The 16,710-nt window shown below is 38.7% G+C and overlaps 1 protein-coding gene across 3 annotated transcripts; it reads left to right on the forward strand.

Annotated features, from left to right (window-relative positions):
• The first annotated feature begins 119 nt into the window (after positions 1-119).
• On the forward strand, positions 120-15,532 carry mpv17 (mitochondrial inner membrane protein MPV17). Of its 3 annotated transcripts, none has more exons than XM_078275196.1 (8): positions 120-192; positions 1,407-1,487; positions 5,691-5,806; positions 6,841-6,933; positions 9,337-9,432; positions 13,909-13,941; positions 14,057-14,109; positions 15,013-15,532. In XM_078275196.1, the coding sequence occupies exons 2-8, from the start codon at positions 1,415-1,417 to the stop codon at positions 15,080-15,082; spliced, it is 534 nt and encodes a 177-aa protein (XP_078131322.1). In that variant the 5' UTR covers positions 120-192; positions 1,407-1,414; the 3' UTR covers positions 15,083-15,532. The 3 variants fall into 3 exon arrangements, with proteins under 3 accessions (XP_078131322.1, XP_078131321.1, XP_078131320.1); XM_078275195.1 differs by lacking the exon at positions 120-192 and adding an exon at positions 545-673; XM_078275194.1 differs by lacking the exon at positions 120-192 and adding an exon at positions 545-669.
• Positions 15,533-16,710: the final 1,178 nt, after the last annotated feature.

Raw genomic sequence — 16,710 nt, forward strand, 5'->3', positions numbered from 1 at the left:
ATGTAGTTTTGATGCTGTGATTGTGTTTTGTACTGTGGTTTCCCGCAAGATGGCAGCAAAGTGCCAATAGTGCTTGTTTACAGCGGAAGTGACACACACGGCAGTCTTAATGCTGCCTTCCAGGGCTGTAGGAAGTACTTCTTAATTTGTGAGCTATCCATTTAGGAATAAGAAAGAAGCAAAAAGGGAAAGGTAAGTGTAATTTTTTTGCTCTGTTTAACTTGCACTTGTCAATAATAATAATAATTATTATTATATATAACAAAGTTATTGACATTACCTGACCAATCGGTAACCTCTTGATGCAACCTCTTTAATTAGATTAAATTAAAAAGTTTTTGATTGAAATGTTGACATTGCAGCATCATGTGGTTTATATTTGGTTCAGCACAAATTGGTTAAGAGCCTCCCGAACCTCTACTTCGTTTTTGCTTGAGTATTTCTTGTTATAATTTACAACGAAGTGAATGTTCCTGGATTAAACGTAAAACCTTTAATGGTAGATGTAAAAATTCGGAGCTGATACGGAGGCATAAAGGCATCACCAGCAGTCACTCAGTGGCGCCAGAGACTGTTTAGAACTGAGCCGGACTAATTAACCGGCGTGTAGCTACGCATGTAATAAATATTAACGTTACTGGAATTCGATACATGCGTTGATAGTTGTTTGTGAGTACGTAGCAGCTCAGTTGCTTTAACATACAGTCGTATTTATGAACAGTTAGATAAACTAATATCGTTAGAAGTTAGTTTAATTCACTAGTTGTTACTGACCTCAAGCTAGTTAGCTATAAAATACCTGGTTTAACGCCGTTAACGTAATTAAGATGCAACCGTAAACTTGCTGCCAAGATTTAGCTAGCTACTTGAACAGTTAGCTTAGCCACATGAGACTGAACGTTTCGCCGAACCGCATTCCGACATTTGACAATTTAAAGTTTCCTTGGTTGTTTGTGAATCTACGTATCTGTCACCACCTGATTTATAATTGTATCTAAATTAGCTGAAGCCGCTTTTCAACTCGGCTTTGACAGAAGTCACAGAGAAGGACACAGTTTAAAAAATAACCACTTTTTAATTATAATTTCCAGCAGTTTATATGGATACAAAGTTCAAATATTGACTAAGTGTAGACAAACTGGTCCGAAAACATGCGAAAAAGCTAAATAGGTCTTTCTCCGTACATAAAGTTATTATTTAAGTAAATGGTCTACCTCCAACTCGGCCTGAAATAATTAGGTTACTTAGCTAGCTAATAATACAAGTCGTAATTGACATAACGTCGCTTATTAGCAGGGTCGCTTGATTTGAGTCACGTTGCCTACCTGCCGGTGGGCAGAGCGGGTCAGTACAAAATCACGTTTTTCTGTGTCCCGTTTGCTGATTATTCTTTTTTTCCTTCCCAGGAGGGAGAATGGCAAGCCTGTGGAGATCCTACCAAGTGTTGATGACCAAACGCCCCTGGACAGTGCAATTAGTGACTGCTGGTAAGAATAACTTTTTTTTTTACCCACTAACAACAACTGCAGGTCCAAAAAATGTCCTAATCAAGTTTTTAATTAATTAGGCAATAACTGCAGAAATGTTATTTCTTGCTGTTAAATTCATTTTTGGGTTTAAGATTGATTTAAGTGGTAGTGATGACTAAAACAGGAGGTTTAACATGTTAACTCCTGGTCCCATCTCATGACCTTTGCTCCAGATTAGAAGGTACCTCAGAATCAACAAGGAGAGGTCTTTGAACAGAGTGACCATGATTTGTACTTTTTGTATCTTCCTTATCTCTGTCAGCTTTGAGGCTGAGCCACACTAAACACTAAGCATGCAACAAATACATAATTAGTATGTAAAGTGGCTGGTAACAATCAAACTATTAAATATTTTGAAAATACAAAAATCAAATGTCATGACTTCCTAGCTTTTCTCCTCCTTGTAAAGTAAATGAATTTGGATCTTTAGACTGTTCGTCAGTCAAAATAAGCAATAACAAGAGGCCTATTATTAAATAAAGTTACCATATGTAGGATGTGTTCTATACAAAACACAACGAAACCTGCATGCAATCAGAATAATTTGAGATGATGCTATAATGGCATAACAATCCTACACAGTAACTTTAAATTGTCACACTTAAAGAGGAAATGATTGATCCGTTAATAATAAAAAATAATACTTTGCACTAGTAGAAACTGCAACTACTTTTACCGATAGTTCAGGCAGTTTCCTGTGGGGAACACGTTCAGAAATTGAAACCCTTGACCTTTAACCTTTTGTCCTTTTCTGAAGAAACTTCCTTCTGCATGTCGGTGACATGTAGGGCAACATTTTCAGGTTCTTTGAATCTGACTACATCCGAACGTGCTATTCCTGCAAATTATAACCCTCCCCATGTCCAAAATATTTGAGCAATTGTTCAATGTTCATGTGTTTAAAAAAAGTACTTTAGTATTCCAGTAGTACAGTTTAACCTCCAGTAGATGGAGGCACTGCTCACCAGTTGTCTGATGCACATCATCAACATCAGGAGTCGTAAAGATGTAAAAGAGACTTATATTTCTATCAGTGGTGAAATGTAACTAAGTACATTTACTCAAGTGCTGTACTTCTGACTACAAAGGTGCTGCCTACCATTTCGACATACTTGTACTTTTCTTGAGGATCTCTATTTCATGCCACTTTATACTTCTTCTCCACTACAGTTCAGAGGGAAATATTGTACTTTATACTTCATTTATTTGACACTTAAAGTTACGTTTTACATGAAAAACACATGATATGCTTACATGATATGATGCAGTACTATATTACACAGTAGTAGTGGTAAAAGGGGAATAATCTAACATTCTATAATAATATGACACGTTGAAAGGATAATGGTTGCATAATGAGTACTTTTACTTTTGGTACTTTACATTTTTCTCATAGTAATTGTGTACCTTTTTTAATGTAACATTTTGAGGGCGACCGGATAGCTCAGTTGGTAGAGCGTGCGCCCATATATAGAGGTTTACTCCTCGACGCAGAGGGCCCAGGGTCGACTCCGACCTGCGGCCCTTTGCTGCATGTCATTCCCCCTCTCTCTCTCCCCCTTCATGTCTTCAGCTGTCCTGTCAAAATAAAGGCCGAAAATGCCCCAAAAAATAATCTTTTTTTTCAAAAGTTACATTTTGAATTAAGATTTTAGTCATTGCATTTCATATTTAAATTAATTGGTAATCAATTAATTAATTCACTTACAATTTGAGTGGTGGTCTAGCCCATCAAAAATTGAGGATATATTCCAGGGAATCGACCCCTCCTCTTGTCAAAATAAATAGTACAGACCTGTCACTAAGGCTGACAGACCACTGAGTTCAATGGGCTCAAAGTTTATTACAACCAGGGTAGAAACTTTCTTCCTAAAAAGTTTCTTCAAAGCCTTATAAAAGCTTACATCTGTTGTGTGAGTATGTTATCTAAGACTGTGTTCAGTGTAACGTTGTCTAATAGACTTTTTGGAGATCATTTTTCATTATTGTCAGTGTGCATTTACTGTATATTTATATCAGAAATGTAAAAAGGAAATTGGGCTACTTATATGACAATTGGGCAGTTTTGGCTTGGTCTTGAGTTGGACTTTCCCTTTTAAAACAGCTGTTACTCTTTGATGCATACTGTATGAGATTTGAGGTGTTAAGTTGGATGTTAGAATATTTCTTTTTTTCCACATAAGAGCTTTGTACGATGCATCTTTAAGAAGACTTTAGCTGTTCAAGCGTGTCTGTGTTTGTGAGGGGCTTTGATAGAAACGGCTCTTTTCGTATCATCATAAAGTGACGTGTTGACGTTGCTTACTGACAGACTGGAGCTCTCTCAGTGCTTTACAAGGCATCTGAGGCAAAGTGACAAAGTATTTATTGCTCTCAAAGTGTTGCGTGCAATTGACATTTTCCGTCCGAAAAGTGGTGCGTGCATGCTTTTGTTAGTTCACTCGTGACCTTTTAAGGAAAGGTTAGCACCTGTTCAGCTGGATCTCTATTACACTGCTGTCAATTTTAAGTGTGGATGTGAGCTTTAGAGCAGCATTTTCCACCTGCTGAACAATTGTTGTTTTTTTTGTTAGTCAAGAATAATAGGAAAGGAGATTTCTTTATTATTTCATTACATTTAGCTGACGCTTTTATCCAAAGTGACTTCAAATTAAGTGCTTTCAACCTTGAAAGTACAATCTCCAGACAATAAGTAGTAAGTGCAAATACATTGGCTTCAAATGAATGTCAAGTTGTACTAATTTTATTTACATTGACAATGGATCAAATGACTACAATGTAATATTAAAAGTATTATTTGTAGTGACAAACCCACAGGGAATTATCATCAATTCTGCAGCTCTGCAGAGCTTTTTAACATTTTAACATCGCTCTCATCTACCTCGATTCAACAGCAGCTGCTTTCAGCAAACAAGCTCCAAAAAACAGACTGTACATCAGAGATCATTTAGTCTATATCCCGACGTTCCACTTCTGGGATTGCTCCGGTGCCGCTGGAAAATTCCGCCAGATGTCACTCTTTTCGGCCGGATGTCCGTTACCTTCTGCTTCCTTTGTGTTGGTGTTCTAAACTCCGATGGATTGCTGAGGACTATGGTTAACTGCTCCTCAGATCTCTGCAGGGTAAATCCAGACAGCTAGCTAGACTATCTGTCCAATCTGAGTTTTCTGTTGCACGACTAAAACAACTTTTGAATGTACACACGTTCCACCAAAACAAGTTCCTTCCTGAGGCTATTTTGCAGCTGCACCGGGGTTCCGTCCGGAGCTTAGCGCCACCCAAGATGATTGTGATTGGTTTAAAGAAATGCCAATAAACCAGAGCAAGTTTTTCTCCCATCCCAGAATGCTGTGAGGACTAGCCAGACCCTCCTCCGCAGCGCTGTAGAGGAAGGTCTTGCAAAGTGAGACTAGAGATCATTTGAATGTACAATTACAGAAATGAAGCCAAGTTTTTACACAATATGCCATTGGAATAGACCTTTTTCCATGGTCAGTGTGACAGCATGCACAATACCAGCACCCTGGAACCGCCTCACGTTATCAGTTACACCTGTCCTTTAACTGTTTGACGAGCCAAATGTCTGCTGTGAAAAAGGCCTTCTGTGAGCACTCAAACATTCTGCACACAGTGCTTTTAATTAGGGCTGCACAATATATAGTTTATTTTTTTTAAATTTTTTTTTTTTTATCGTCATTGCAGTATGCAAAAGACACTCAAGAGATTTTTTGTGTTAGTTGAAAGAAAATATCAGTAGAAAACTGCAGTTTTCTACTGATATCTTTCACTTTTTTTAGTGTTGCCTTTTATATTCAACTGTATGTTCAGTTTGCTCAATAAAAGAATGTTGGAAATGATTTTCTTTCATTTGTTTTAAATTCAACAAGCATTTTTTTTTTGTATTTTGGAAGAATTCTGAAAGCGGCAGATATGTAGTACACTTTAATGAGTACACTTTAATATCTGTTTATTTATCAAAAGTAGCATCGGTATCTTGCAATTCAACAACTTTATTACATATTTTCCTCATATCGTGCAGCCCTACTTTTGATCTTATCTTATATTGAAAGTGTAAACAACATCATTTACAGGAATTATGTCACCTGTAACACCAGCATGCTCAGTACCTGTCTGAATCTAAATGCCTGTTTGTCCTCCAGGGACTTTAGTGGGTGTCGGCGATGTCATCTCCCAGCAGGTGTTTGAGAGAAGAGGATTGGCTCATCACAACGTGCAGCGGACGGCCAAGATGATGAGCATTGGTTTCTTCTTTGTGGTAAGTAGTCCTCTTTACTCTTGTTTTATTCAACAACAACAACAAAAAGTCTGAATGTGGCACCTTTTGTGATGAAGAACATGCATGTAACACATTTCTTTAGATAGTCTTAAAACAAGAAAAACACATCTAGTTCAAAATAGTTCCAGCTCACAGCTGAAATACCACATGAAAAAAAAAAAAATTTGACAAAATGATACATACTTAACTCACCTGATTTATTGTCTGTCTAAAACAAGCTCCAGTCTTAGTCAGGTGATTTTAATAGAATACTGAAATGAAAGGATGCAGCAGATACAGTATAAAAGGATGTAGCAGATACGGTATAATGTGGACGCTCAAGATGCAGGTGTAAAAGAGGGTTTGATAATTTATTTATTTTACATAAAAAAAATGTTATGGTGTCTATTTGGTTATTTGTATAACATGAGAAAGCAAATGTAAAGCAACATGACGATATCCATGAAAAACAAAAGTGACATGACAAGGCTTACATGCTTATCCATGTTTCTTCGTGCCTTTTGTATGTTTGTGAATTCACTTATTTCAAGTCCTTTGACAGTTGCACAATTCACTTTGACATCCCCGTGACGTAAGCAAAGTTTATTTATATTTCCGTAATCGTCTTATGTTCCGCCAATCAGCTGCCTCGCCGCTGTAAATTCTAGAGAGAAGACGTATGGACGTTTGTCTTGAAAATAGATCTTCAATCACGCTCAGGAGTCACGTTACACCAAGACATGTTTGCTCATTCATCTGGAAAAGACCCAACCGTCTCATAGCTCATACATCGTGTATCTTTCTTCCTGACATTATTAAGATATGAAGTTTAGTGGCTTCAATTCAACTAGTCTACAGGCAGATACTAATGTTCAAGGAGTGGTGCGATGGACAGAAAGCCACTGAGGTTTCTTCAGTGTGATGTGTGGTCAACTGGAATCTTTCTCAAACAACAATGTATAACAAAACTCATATTTATGAGAGAAGAAGCCCAATAAATCACGGTTTGTTTGTTTGTTTGTTTTACAACAAAGGGTCCAGTAGTCGGCAGTTGGTACAAAGTTTTGGACCGGCTGGTGGTTGGAGGAACGAAAAGTGCTGCCATGAAGAAAATGCTGGTTGACCAGGTGAGGGGGGAAAAAAAAACATTCCTCTGTTCTTCCACTACTTCACTTCACATTGTTTTTATTCCGCTCATGGAAATACAATTTTATAATCCAACCATTAATTATTTGCTATTTTACAGTATATATCCATAATCAGAAAGGAGCTGGATGAAGACAAAAATCTTATTTTACTAGAGGGAGAGATCTGGCAATTTAATATTGTCTAATTTCTTTTCCTTATACATTTTCATAAACTGAAAGATATTGCTATTGCCCTTTTAAATCATTATCCAAGGAATTCCACAGTTTGAAACCACATACTGAAATGCACATTTGCTTTAACATTTTTTGTGCATACTAACGTTTAAAATTAAATTTCCTTCTATGAAAACTACTACCTTTTTGTTGTTGGTTAAAGGCAAGGCAAACAAGGAAACAAATTGGAAACAAGCTCAATGATACACCCGTACCACTGTGTGTCTTCCACTCAGGCTCAGCTCATTAATTGTGTTCAACCGGGTGGATAAGTCCCGACCACAGAGATACATTTTCCTCACATCAGGCTGACAGATGGCTCTTAATCGTGCTGACGGGAGGGAACTCCTTCAGGTTCTATCAAAGGGGGCAGCTGTACAGTTTTGCCGTTGTACCCTCTTCTTGACTCTGCTCTCCGGTGTTTGATTCACTCAGAACGAACGCAGATTAAACTAAAACCACCACAGAACAAGACTTGAGAGCTTTCAACATCTCCGCTCTACTGAAATATTTACCGAAGCAAAGGGTCCACTCCTCCGCTCGAATAGTTAAATGTGGTTACACTGTGCACTGCCTCGGTAACGACTGAAGTGTCATTGAATGATTTAACGTGGTCTACTGTATCTGCGTCAGGCCTGAATAACGGATGGAAAGTCAAGTTTCATATGTAAGGAGCAGTTTCATGTCACTGTAGCACTAATGTAAACAACTGAACAGTCTCGAAGTTATTTTTAAGTTTTCTTTGAGCATCTTTGGTGTGTAGAATTCATTCAGTAAAATGCTGAAAACCCATTGTTCAGTGAATATTCATTCTGCTTCAGTTCATGCATCAAATCTTTTCTCTAGCCTCTATTAGAGCCTTCATATACTCAGGATGCAGACACGCACAAAGAGATTTTTTTTATTTTTTATTTGGCCTTTATTTGATAGGACAGGAAAGTAGGGGGGGACATGCCATGTTTCTTTCTTTGATCTGATGCACAAAATACATTTCTTGTTGCACTTGGTTTAAGATCAACAAAAGTCTTATTCAAATTACACATTTATTGCTCAGTCCACGAGCCCTAGATTGTTTTCTCTTACCAGACATTTTTCTAAAATAAAATGAAAGGCCCTTACTCTATGTAGACAAGTGTAGCTTTACTTAGGAATAGGGCTGTCAAACGATTCATTTTTTTAATCGCTGAATTTTTATAGTTAATCGCGATTAATCGCATGTTTTATCACATGATTAAAATTATTTTGCATTTCATAACTGTTTTTAAGTACATATTAACAATGGAAAGCAATTCTTACCAGTGTATCTTGATTGGGAATCAAATGAATGCAAAGAAAGTTACTTTATGAACTTTATACGCGTTATGCTCGGCCCTTAATTGCATCGCGATTAACGCGTTAATGCTGACAGCCCTACTTGTGATAGTTCTCTTCTGAATGAAGGAAAATAACACTATTCATAAGAATCCTATTCACAAATTAGACCCAAAGTTAGCTGACTTTCAGAATATTACAAATAATTAACGTGCCGTTTTTTTACAAAGCCCCCCAAAAATCAGTTCCCCGTCAAAACAAAAAGGAAGCTATAAGAATCAAACTTCAATAACCTTACATACCAAACAAAACCTATCAAACCAAGCTCAGCCCAAGTGTTTTTGATATCTTCACAAATTTTCTGCGCTTTAGATGTTCTTACATTTACTATGTCATTTTTATTTTGTTTTTTGTTACTTAGTTTCGTTGGCAGATATTGTTGCATGTATTTTCTTTTATTTTCTTCTATTTTTTTTCTGTATACGTTATGAAATGTTTTAATATTGTTTGACTAAATGTAGTGTTGGACCCCAGGAAGACTAGCTGGTCGTCTAGGCGTCAGCTAATGGGGATCCTTAATAAATTCAAATACAAATACTATAAACCGCACACAGTGAAAATGTATCATCCTCTTTTTCTTAAATCCAAAGTGTTCAAATGACTCATTTAAACTCTGAGTTATATACTGTATGTACTGTAGTTAGAACATTGTAATTCTCTCATTCCCATTTAATGGGACTCGCCGATTAACAGACCTTGACCCCAGGTAGCAAGTATTTAACTACCGCTGAGGTGATTTTAATTAGTTTTTCAATTTATTTTCTGAAGTTTTCTTTCTTTTGTATTTCTGTGTCGTAGCTGTTTTTTGCTCCGTGTTTCCTGGGAGCTTTTCTTGGTATCTCTGGTGCTCTGAACGGACTGACGGTGGAGGAGAACGTCACTAAGCTCAAGAGGGTGAGTTGGCTTTATTTCACATCGTGGTGTATCACCGGCAGCGTTACTCCCTCTTTGTCACAGCCAGAAGGTTGTGTCTGAGTTTCTGCAGCAGTTAGGTGGACTGGACACTCATATTCAGATACACTAGGTGTTTGCTGGATAAATCTGTTTTAAGTGGCTTTTTTGTTGTGGTTAGTTGCTGACCCTGTCCACAGCTGTACATTGCTTAGCCTCCGTGTCGGTACTCCTGCCTACTTCTCCGAACTGGTTGTGCACCAACCGCCATCTACTGTAGCAAACACACTGACTATGGAGAAGTACCTCATATAACCCCACTTCAATGGATCTGAACTATTCCCTCTAAGTTGGTACTTGACTGTTCTGATTTGACTTGATTTGTAGGGGTGTCACGATTTCAGTTAATTGAAATGAACTTTGACTGTAGAAATTTAAAAGCAGGGCAATTCTCCCAGTATTTTTTCTCTCTCCACCCCCACCTACTTGCACGCATCCGAAGAAAAGAAAAATACAGACGCAGCATAGCTTAACGTTAGCTTACCGGTAGCCTGCAGCTGCTCTTTTCCAGACAACATGGCCACTGCCGGAGTCCGAGATAACTGAGAAACGGAACTTGAAAATCCTCATGCTTCCCTGAAGTCATCGTGTAGCACCATTTTGCCTTCCTTTACCTTACAAAGGTAAATCATGTGGCTCCGACAATTAACGTTCGTCTGACACTTGTTAAACAAATGGTGCATTCAATTGCACTTCATTAATTTTGAGAAACTCAAACTGTTGTTGTAAACTACCTATTCTATATTTCTACTTAGACTTGACACAAGCTGGCTAGAGATCAGTATTATTTCTGTATAAACAGATGCCAGGTAAATGAGAGTCCACAGAGAGCAAGTTTGGTTTTCATTGTAGATACAGTACCTGACCTCCAACACTCACCTCTCATTATTATTAGATACTATTTCCTGTGACGGAGGAAGAGACGAGAGAGGCGGGGTGGGCAGGGAGGGACTTTGGAAATAGCTGGAGTGACTCATACCTTCGTGTGTGTGTGTTTGTTTGAGTATGTATTTGTATGCCAGGTCAGAGCTAACTGTCATTTTGTGCCAGCTGCTCAAACGTCCGTCACTGCCTTGCTTACCCAGCAAGAGGCTGGTCACCATCAATTATTTACAAAAGGAGGCGCATGGACCTGAAAGGCCAACCTGGTAAATGTCAGAAAGGACAGAAAATAAATGACAAATGTGCTCATTACAACAAGGCCGCCGGGCGAAACGTGAGATGAAAATGAATGGAGCCACTCACCAAACTTGCGACTTTGCCTCGTCTTACTTACCTGCAGCTTCTGTCATTGTGCATACAAAATTTGTTTGATTGCGGAGTTTGGTGTAGACGGACTCATTTGTTTTGTCCCAGTTCTATAAAACAAACTAATAGTATTCAGTATGAATAATAGTCATGTCAGTTTTATTTACAGGTATACAAAACCCACATCAAAAATGTAGAACAACACTCTATCTTTAGACCCTCGATTCAGATAAGGAAAAAAACAAGTGTACAGCTATGCTAGTGGCTCTGTGAAGCTGTACTTTGGCACCAGGGATGTATTTTAAGACATAAGATAAGATTTGGCACCTTAATAATAACGCCAGCATTCTAACATTGGCAATGCTAACATGATGATGTTCAGCAGGTACTATGTTCACCATGAGTACATCCCAGGTCCTTAATTGCATCCACGTTTCCTTCACTTGCTTCCCTTCCTCGCGTCTTAGTTCGTCCCACCAAGGAAGCATGGGAGGAGAGAGGAAACCAGAAAATGTGGAATGTGACGTCCTTTCCTCTGAAGTTTTAACGTGAATACGACTGCTGTATGGGCGGAGTTAGCAACGGCTGTCGGCTGCACGGCTGCCGGGGTGGGTTGCTCTCGTATATCCTCGCTCATAGCTCCTCAAAGATCCCTCCTCCATCCTCGCTCTTCGGGGCAGGAATAATAAGCTTTGAGACGGCCTTCACGAAGGAGGGCCAGAACGACTTTCCAGGCCAGGAGAGAGGAGGTATCAAATAAGAGACTTGAGATCCACCCCATGTTCACCATCTTAGTTTAGCATGTTAGCATGCTAACAATTGCTAATTAGTACTAGTCTATATTGTCGACGTTCCACTTCCGGGATTGTTCAGGTGTCGTCGATAATTCCGCCAGATGTCACTCTTTTCGGCCGGATGTCCGTTACCTTCCGCTTTCTTTGTGTTGTGATTTTAATCTCCGGTGGATTTCTGAGGACTATGGTTAACTGCTCCTCAGATCTCTGCAGGATAAATCCAGACAGTATTTCTGATACACGACTAAAACAACCTTTGAACGTACACATGTTCACCAAAACAAGTTCCTTCCCGAGGCTATTTTGCAGCGGCACCGTCATTGTGTCCATGGTTTAGCGACACCCAAGACAATTGTGATTGGTTTAATAGACCAGAGCACGTTTTCCTCCCATCCCTGAATGCTGTGTGGACTAGCCAGACCCTCCTCCGCAGCGCTGTGGAGGAAGGTCTGGCAACGCGAGACTAAATTACAAACCGTACTAAATACACACAGCTAAAGCTGACGGTAATGTTATTATTGTTTTGCAGGACTTTGGTCAAAACCCAAAGTAAAGGCAAATTAAAGGTGTGATCTGTTGATTGAGTGATGAGTCATGCCTCGTCTTGTATCATATCCTGTCCATATAAGACACAGACGTGCATTAACGTCTTGTATGTTAAACGGTATACTGTACAGCCAGCTTAGAAACCCCTGAAAGAGCTGAGAAAGGTTCCATCTTCTCCAAAGTGTGGGAGGAAAGATTTTGACGTGTTTCTGACTCAGCGATCAGCAGAGTTAATGTCACCTCAGGTGGCAAAGTAGCTTGTTTGGCCATAATTACAAAACCGTTTTAGCCTACAAGGGGGGGAAAAATCTAAAAAACTAGAAAAAAAGAATGTACCTGGAACATTGGCTCGTTGTTTTATATGTCGAGCTGACCTTTTAGGTAGATGACATAGTGAATTTGTGTGTGTAGGTGTGTGTGTTTGTCTGTTAGTTAATACTGCAGCTTTTAAAAGGTTTAAATACACAAGGTTTTTATGTTTCAGAACCATAGACAGAGACAGAAGCTGGATCTGAAATCTCTCCCTTGGTCACTCATTCACTTTCCCCTATTGTCTATTCTACAGTCAGCTGTAAATTGAGAAATTGAGACAAATCTAAATCCTTTTGCATCTTCACTGACCGGTTTATCTAAACAACTTTTATTCTAAATTCTTATTTTAAATGCGCTAATGTATCTCCGGCATGAAAGGTCATCATAAAAAGAAATGAAAGATTTTCCATACTACAAAATGACTAGAATATATACTGTATCTACAGGGGGTTGATGAAGATGTTGATCATTTCCAATTACTCAACAATTACTTGGCAATCTGCTGATATTCTTGGCTGTAAAACTTCCATCCTGCATTGTTTTGGAATGAAACTCCCCACCAACTGGAGTTTCACCACATCATCATTTCTCACTTCCCCCCCACACTGGCAGTTTCAACTGTTCAGCGATGGAAAATGCAGGAGGGGATGAACCAAATACCTGAGTAGGAGGCCAGAAGTTCTAAAGTTTCTTTACATATGTTTTAATATGGAAACAAACTCGACTATCAGCAACATCAGACCGAAAATGTTCTTAAAATCGGTCTAAAATCAGAGCCAGTGTGTGCCTCTTTTATCCTACGACTACGGCACTAGACATTGAAATGTTCCCAAACTAATGGTAATTACTTTCAAGTGTATGTGCAACAAAGAGGGATTTCTTAGAACTTAAGAACCTATTTTCATGCCTTTAGAAATGATGAACCAAAAGCTTCAGCTTTCCAGCAGCACGGCAGCACAGTACTGTTTATGTTTTTTGGTACAGTGTCTATCAAGTACACACATCGTTTGGAAGACTTGGTATCGAGTAAAGAGTCCTCCTGAATTTAGCTTAAAGGGGAACTATGGAGGGGTTTTTTTAGCTTAATTTACCTTAACTGAACAGCTTCGGAGTCATTGGAATGGTTATATGACTGTTTTCGAGTTGAATGGTGGTCGTCTCCACAGAGAACGGAGACCTTTTCACTAGATGGGTAGGTAGGTAGGTTACATCCCTCTTAACTCGCCTGCTGTTAAAATATGCATTTAAAAGTTATTATTATGAGGCTTATAAATGTAAGCTGACTGATTGTGAAAAGGCCAGATTGACTTTTCCCTGTGCTTCTAACTTCTCTCAGACATTGAAACTACTTTTAGTGCTAAAATATGTTGTGAATTACTCTTAGCCTCTTTATTTTTTGAGTTTTTTTTCCAACACAGCTAGTTAAGAGCTACTTTTAGTACTTTAAATACGGCCCCTGATTTAAAAGTGACTCAATATGATGCCGATAAAATAACTTTTTTTAAATCTTTGTTCACAGGACTACACAGATGCCCTGATCTCAAATTACTACGTAAGTTTTGACATTTGTTTGTACAGTAAATAGCTATCTGTTATGAACCTATTGATTGGAATACATTTCCATATGGTAATTTGTCCCCTGAGTGTTTGATCGGTTTGTGTTGCAGCTATGGCCCCCAGTCCAGATCGCCAATTTCTACTTCATTCCTCTACACCACAGGTAAGAGTTTATGGCTTTACTGACATACAGACATCACATGTGACGTTTGTGTAAAGTGCAAAGAATGAGAATCTAAATTGGGTATCTGCCTACGCTGAAGAAGTCTTATATTGGATCAAAGCTTTAGGGGGGGTGTTTAATAAAGCCAGTCTTTTAAATGTTGTGTTTTCTTGGTGCATATTTGTCTGAAAGTAGTTCAATACTGTGCCATTTTCTTAAACCATGTTTCAGTTGTTAAAATCATAAGAAGTAGTGCTATGTTTGTCTTTAAAAGCTAATAAAGTTCTCTCGATTTAAACTATCTGGTGAATAGAGTGCTGCAAGAATGAGTCCTAAAACCCGAAAATTAGTTAGCAGGTTTGCACCTCCGGTTCCCTCGTCTCAAAGTTCAAAGGTTTTTTGAATGGGGTTTTTGGTTAGATTCCTGAAATAAGATCTGTGGTTAACACAAGCTTATGAGATTTTCACGTTTTGTTCTACGACATGAAATTTGTCATTAAATAGCCCGCTTGTGAATTTTGAAGCTTTTACGGATGTTAAAAAAAGACTGTTGCTAACAAGTGGCTAAATGAGACGACCGAGGTTGTTGGGGACATTAAACGTCACCGTCCGCTTAGTGCTTGTGACGTTGAAGCCCTGTGAACGTGATGTAGATTGTTTAAAGCCTAACGTTTGTACTTCTGGCGACTGCATTTACGCTTCTAAACTCCTCAAAAAAAGGGGTGGTTCATTTGTGAAGATTATTTTGCTGAACAAAACATGTAAGTATTGTAAACGTTTGTATTTTGTATTTTCTTCTTTTTGTCGAGGGAATCAGGACGGTGCCAACTTCCAGGTTGGCCTACAAAAAATACGTCATCCCTGCAGCACTATTAAACACGTAAAATGTCCTCCTGCTTGCAGGTTGGCTGTCGTCCAGATTGTTGCTGTTGCTTGGAACTCCTACCTGACCTGGAAGGCCAATAAGATGTGACCAATGATCACAAGTCCGGCCTGTGATGATGATGATGATGATAATTTTACACTCATTTGTAGTGTGTATGTGTGACATGGGCCGTTCTGGTCTAACGTACTTCTTCTGATATTTCCAATGTGTAAAACTGTGACTGACTCACTTATAAAGGCTGGGAGAAAGTGCTCGTCTACTCTGAATGACAAATTCACACTTGAAAGTCAAACTTGCGTTTGCATAAATGTCTTTTGAAAGTTTGTTATTTATGGAAATGAGATTTGGCAGTGGCGCTGCAGTGTAGACACACACACACACACACACACACACTACATTACATTAACACCAACTAGTTGCAAAGGAAACTTTTCTAATCCATGTAATGTATTGTTAATCACATGAAATAGTGTTAAAGGAGAATTATATTACAGGTTATTAGAATCATGTTTTGTCTCATAAAGAAGGGGTTTTTTTTCACACTGTTGATTTTCATCTTATTTGTGTCTTTTATCAGAGATTTTCAAAATGCTCCACAATTTGTAATAATGTATTGTAATTTACATATTTTATCTTCACCTGCCTCACTTATGTGCTTCTACTACTATCAGTTGCAGGATGCAATGCATTCTGGTCTATTGAGGCTTCTGGGTGAAGTAACCGGAAATACACTTATTCACTTTCTTGCTGAGAGTGAGAGGATACCGCTCTCGTGTCTGTACAGTAAATGAAGAAACTACAGCTAGCAGCTGTTTAGCTTAGCACAAAGACTGAAAATGGGGGTAAACAGCTAGCCTGGCTCTGTCTCAAGGTAACAAACTCTTTATACCAGCACCTCTAAAGCTCACTGATTAATATGTTGTATCACGTTTGTTCAATCTGTACATAAGCCAAAGTGTAAAAATGACAAGTTGCTGTTTTGACTTAAGCTGATTTTGTTACCTTTGGACAGAGCCAGGCTAGCTGTTTACCCCCATTTTCAGTCTTTGTGCTAAGCTAAGCAGCTGCTAGCTGGGTAAGGGACCATTCAGTATTTATGGAATGGACCACCGGAGGAAAATAGGGGAGGGTCATGTCTTTAATTTTTGTTGAGGAGAGGGTCATCTAACATTTTTTAGTCTGGGCGGGGTGGGGGGGGTCACCCAACTTTTTTTTATTCATGAAAAGAGCAAAATTTCAAAGTGGCTTGTTTGGTGCATATTTATCCATGTAGCTCTCAGTCTCGGCCCCCTAGCAGATGGGTCTGACCGCATACGCGGAGTTTGCTGGGGGGGGCAGGAGGAGCCACCCCCTGTTGGCTGAAACGGGTATTTGCATTGTTTAAAAAATGAGTGGAATAATTATGTCTGGCATGACCAGATATTTTATAAATATCTTTAACACAAAACAACTAAATGGTGGTAGATAATACATCTGATTTCATATACTGCTTTAGTAAAAAAAATATTACCTGGCTGACGATGGGAGCAGCAGGACGCAAAAAACGACAGTTACTGTTGCACTAGTCTGGACATCTTGCCATGCCAACGTTGCAATAAAGGTTTCCTAAATGCCATGTATATAAATGTGATGTCAGCTTACTAATTGATTGCGCGTTTTGTGTAGATTTGGACTTGTATACGTTTATTCCACTTTGTTTAAACGGCGAAGTGGAG

Source organism: Sander vitreus, chromosome 18, assembly GCF_031162955.1.
Source record: "Sander vitreus isolate 19-12246 chromosome 18, sanVit1, whole genome shotgun sequence".
NCBI classification, from domain to species: Eukaryota; Metazoa; Chordata; class Actinopteri; order Perciformes; family Percidae; genus Sander; species Sander vitreus.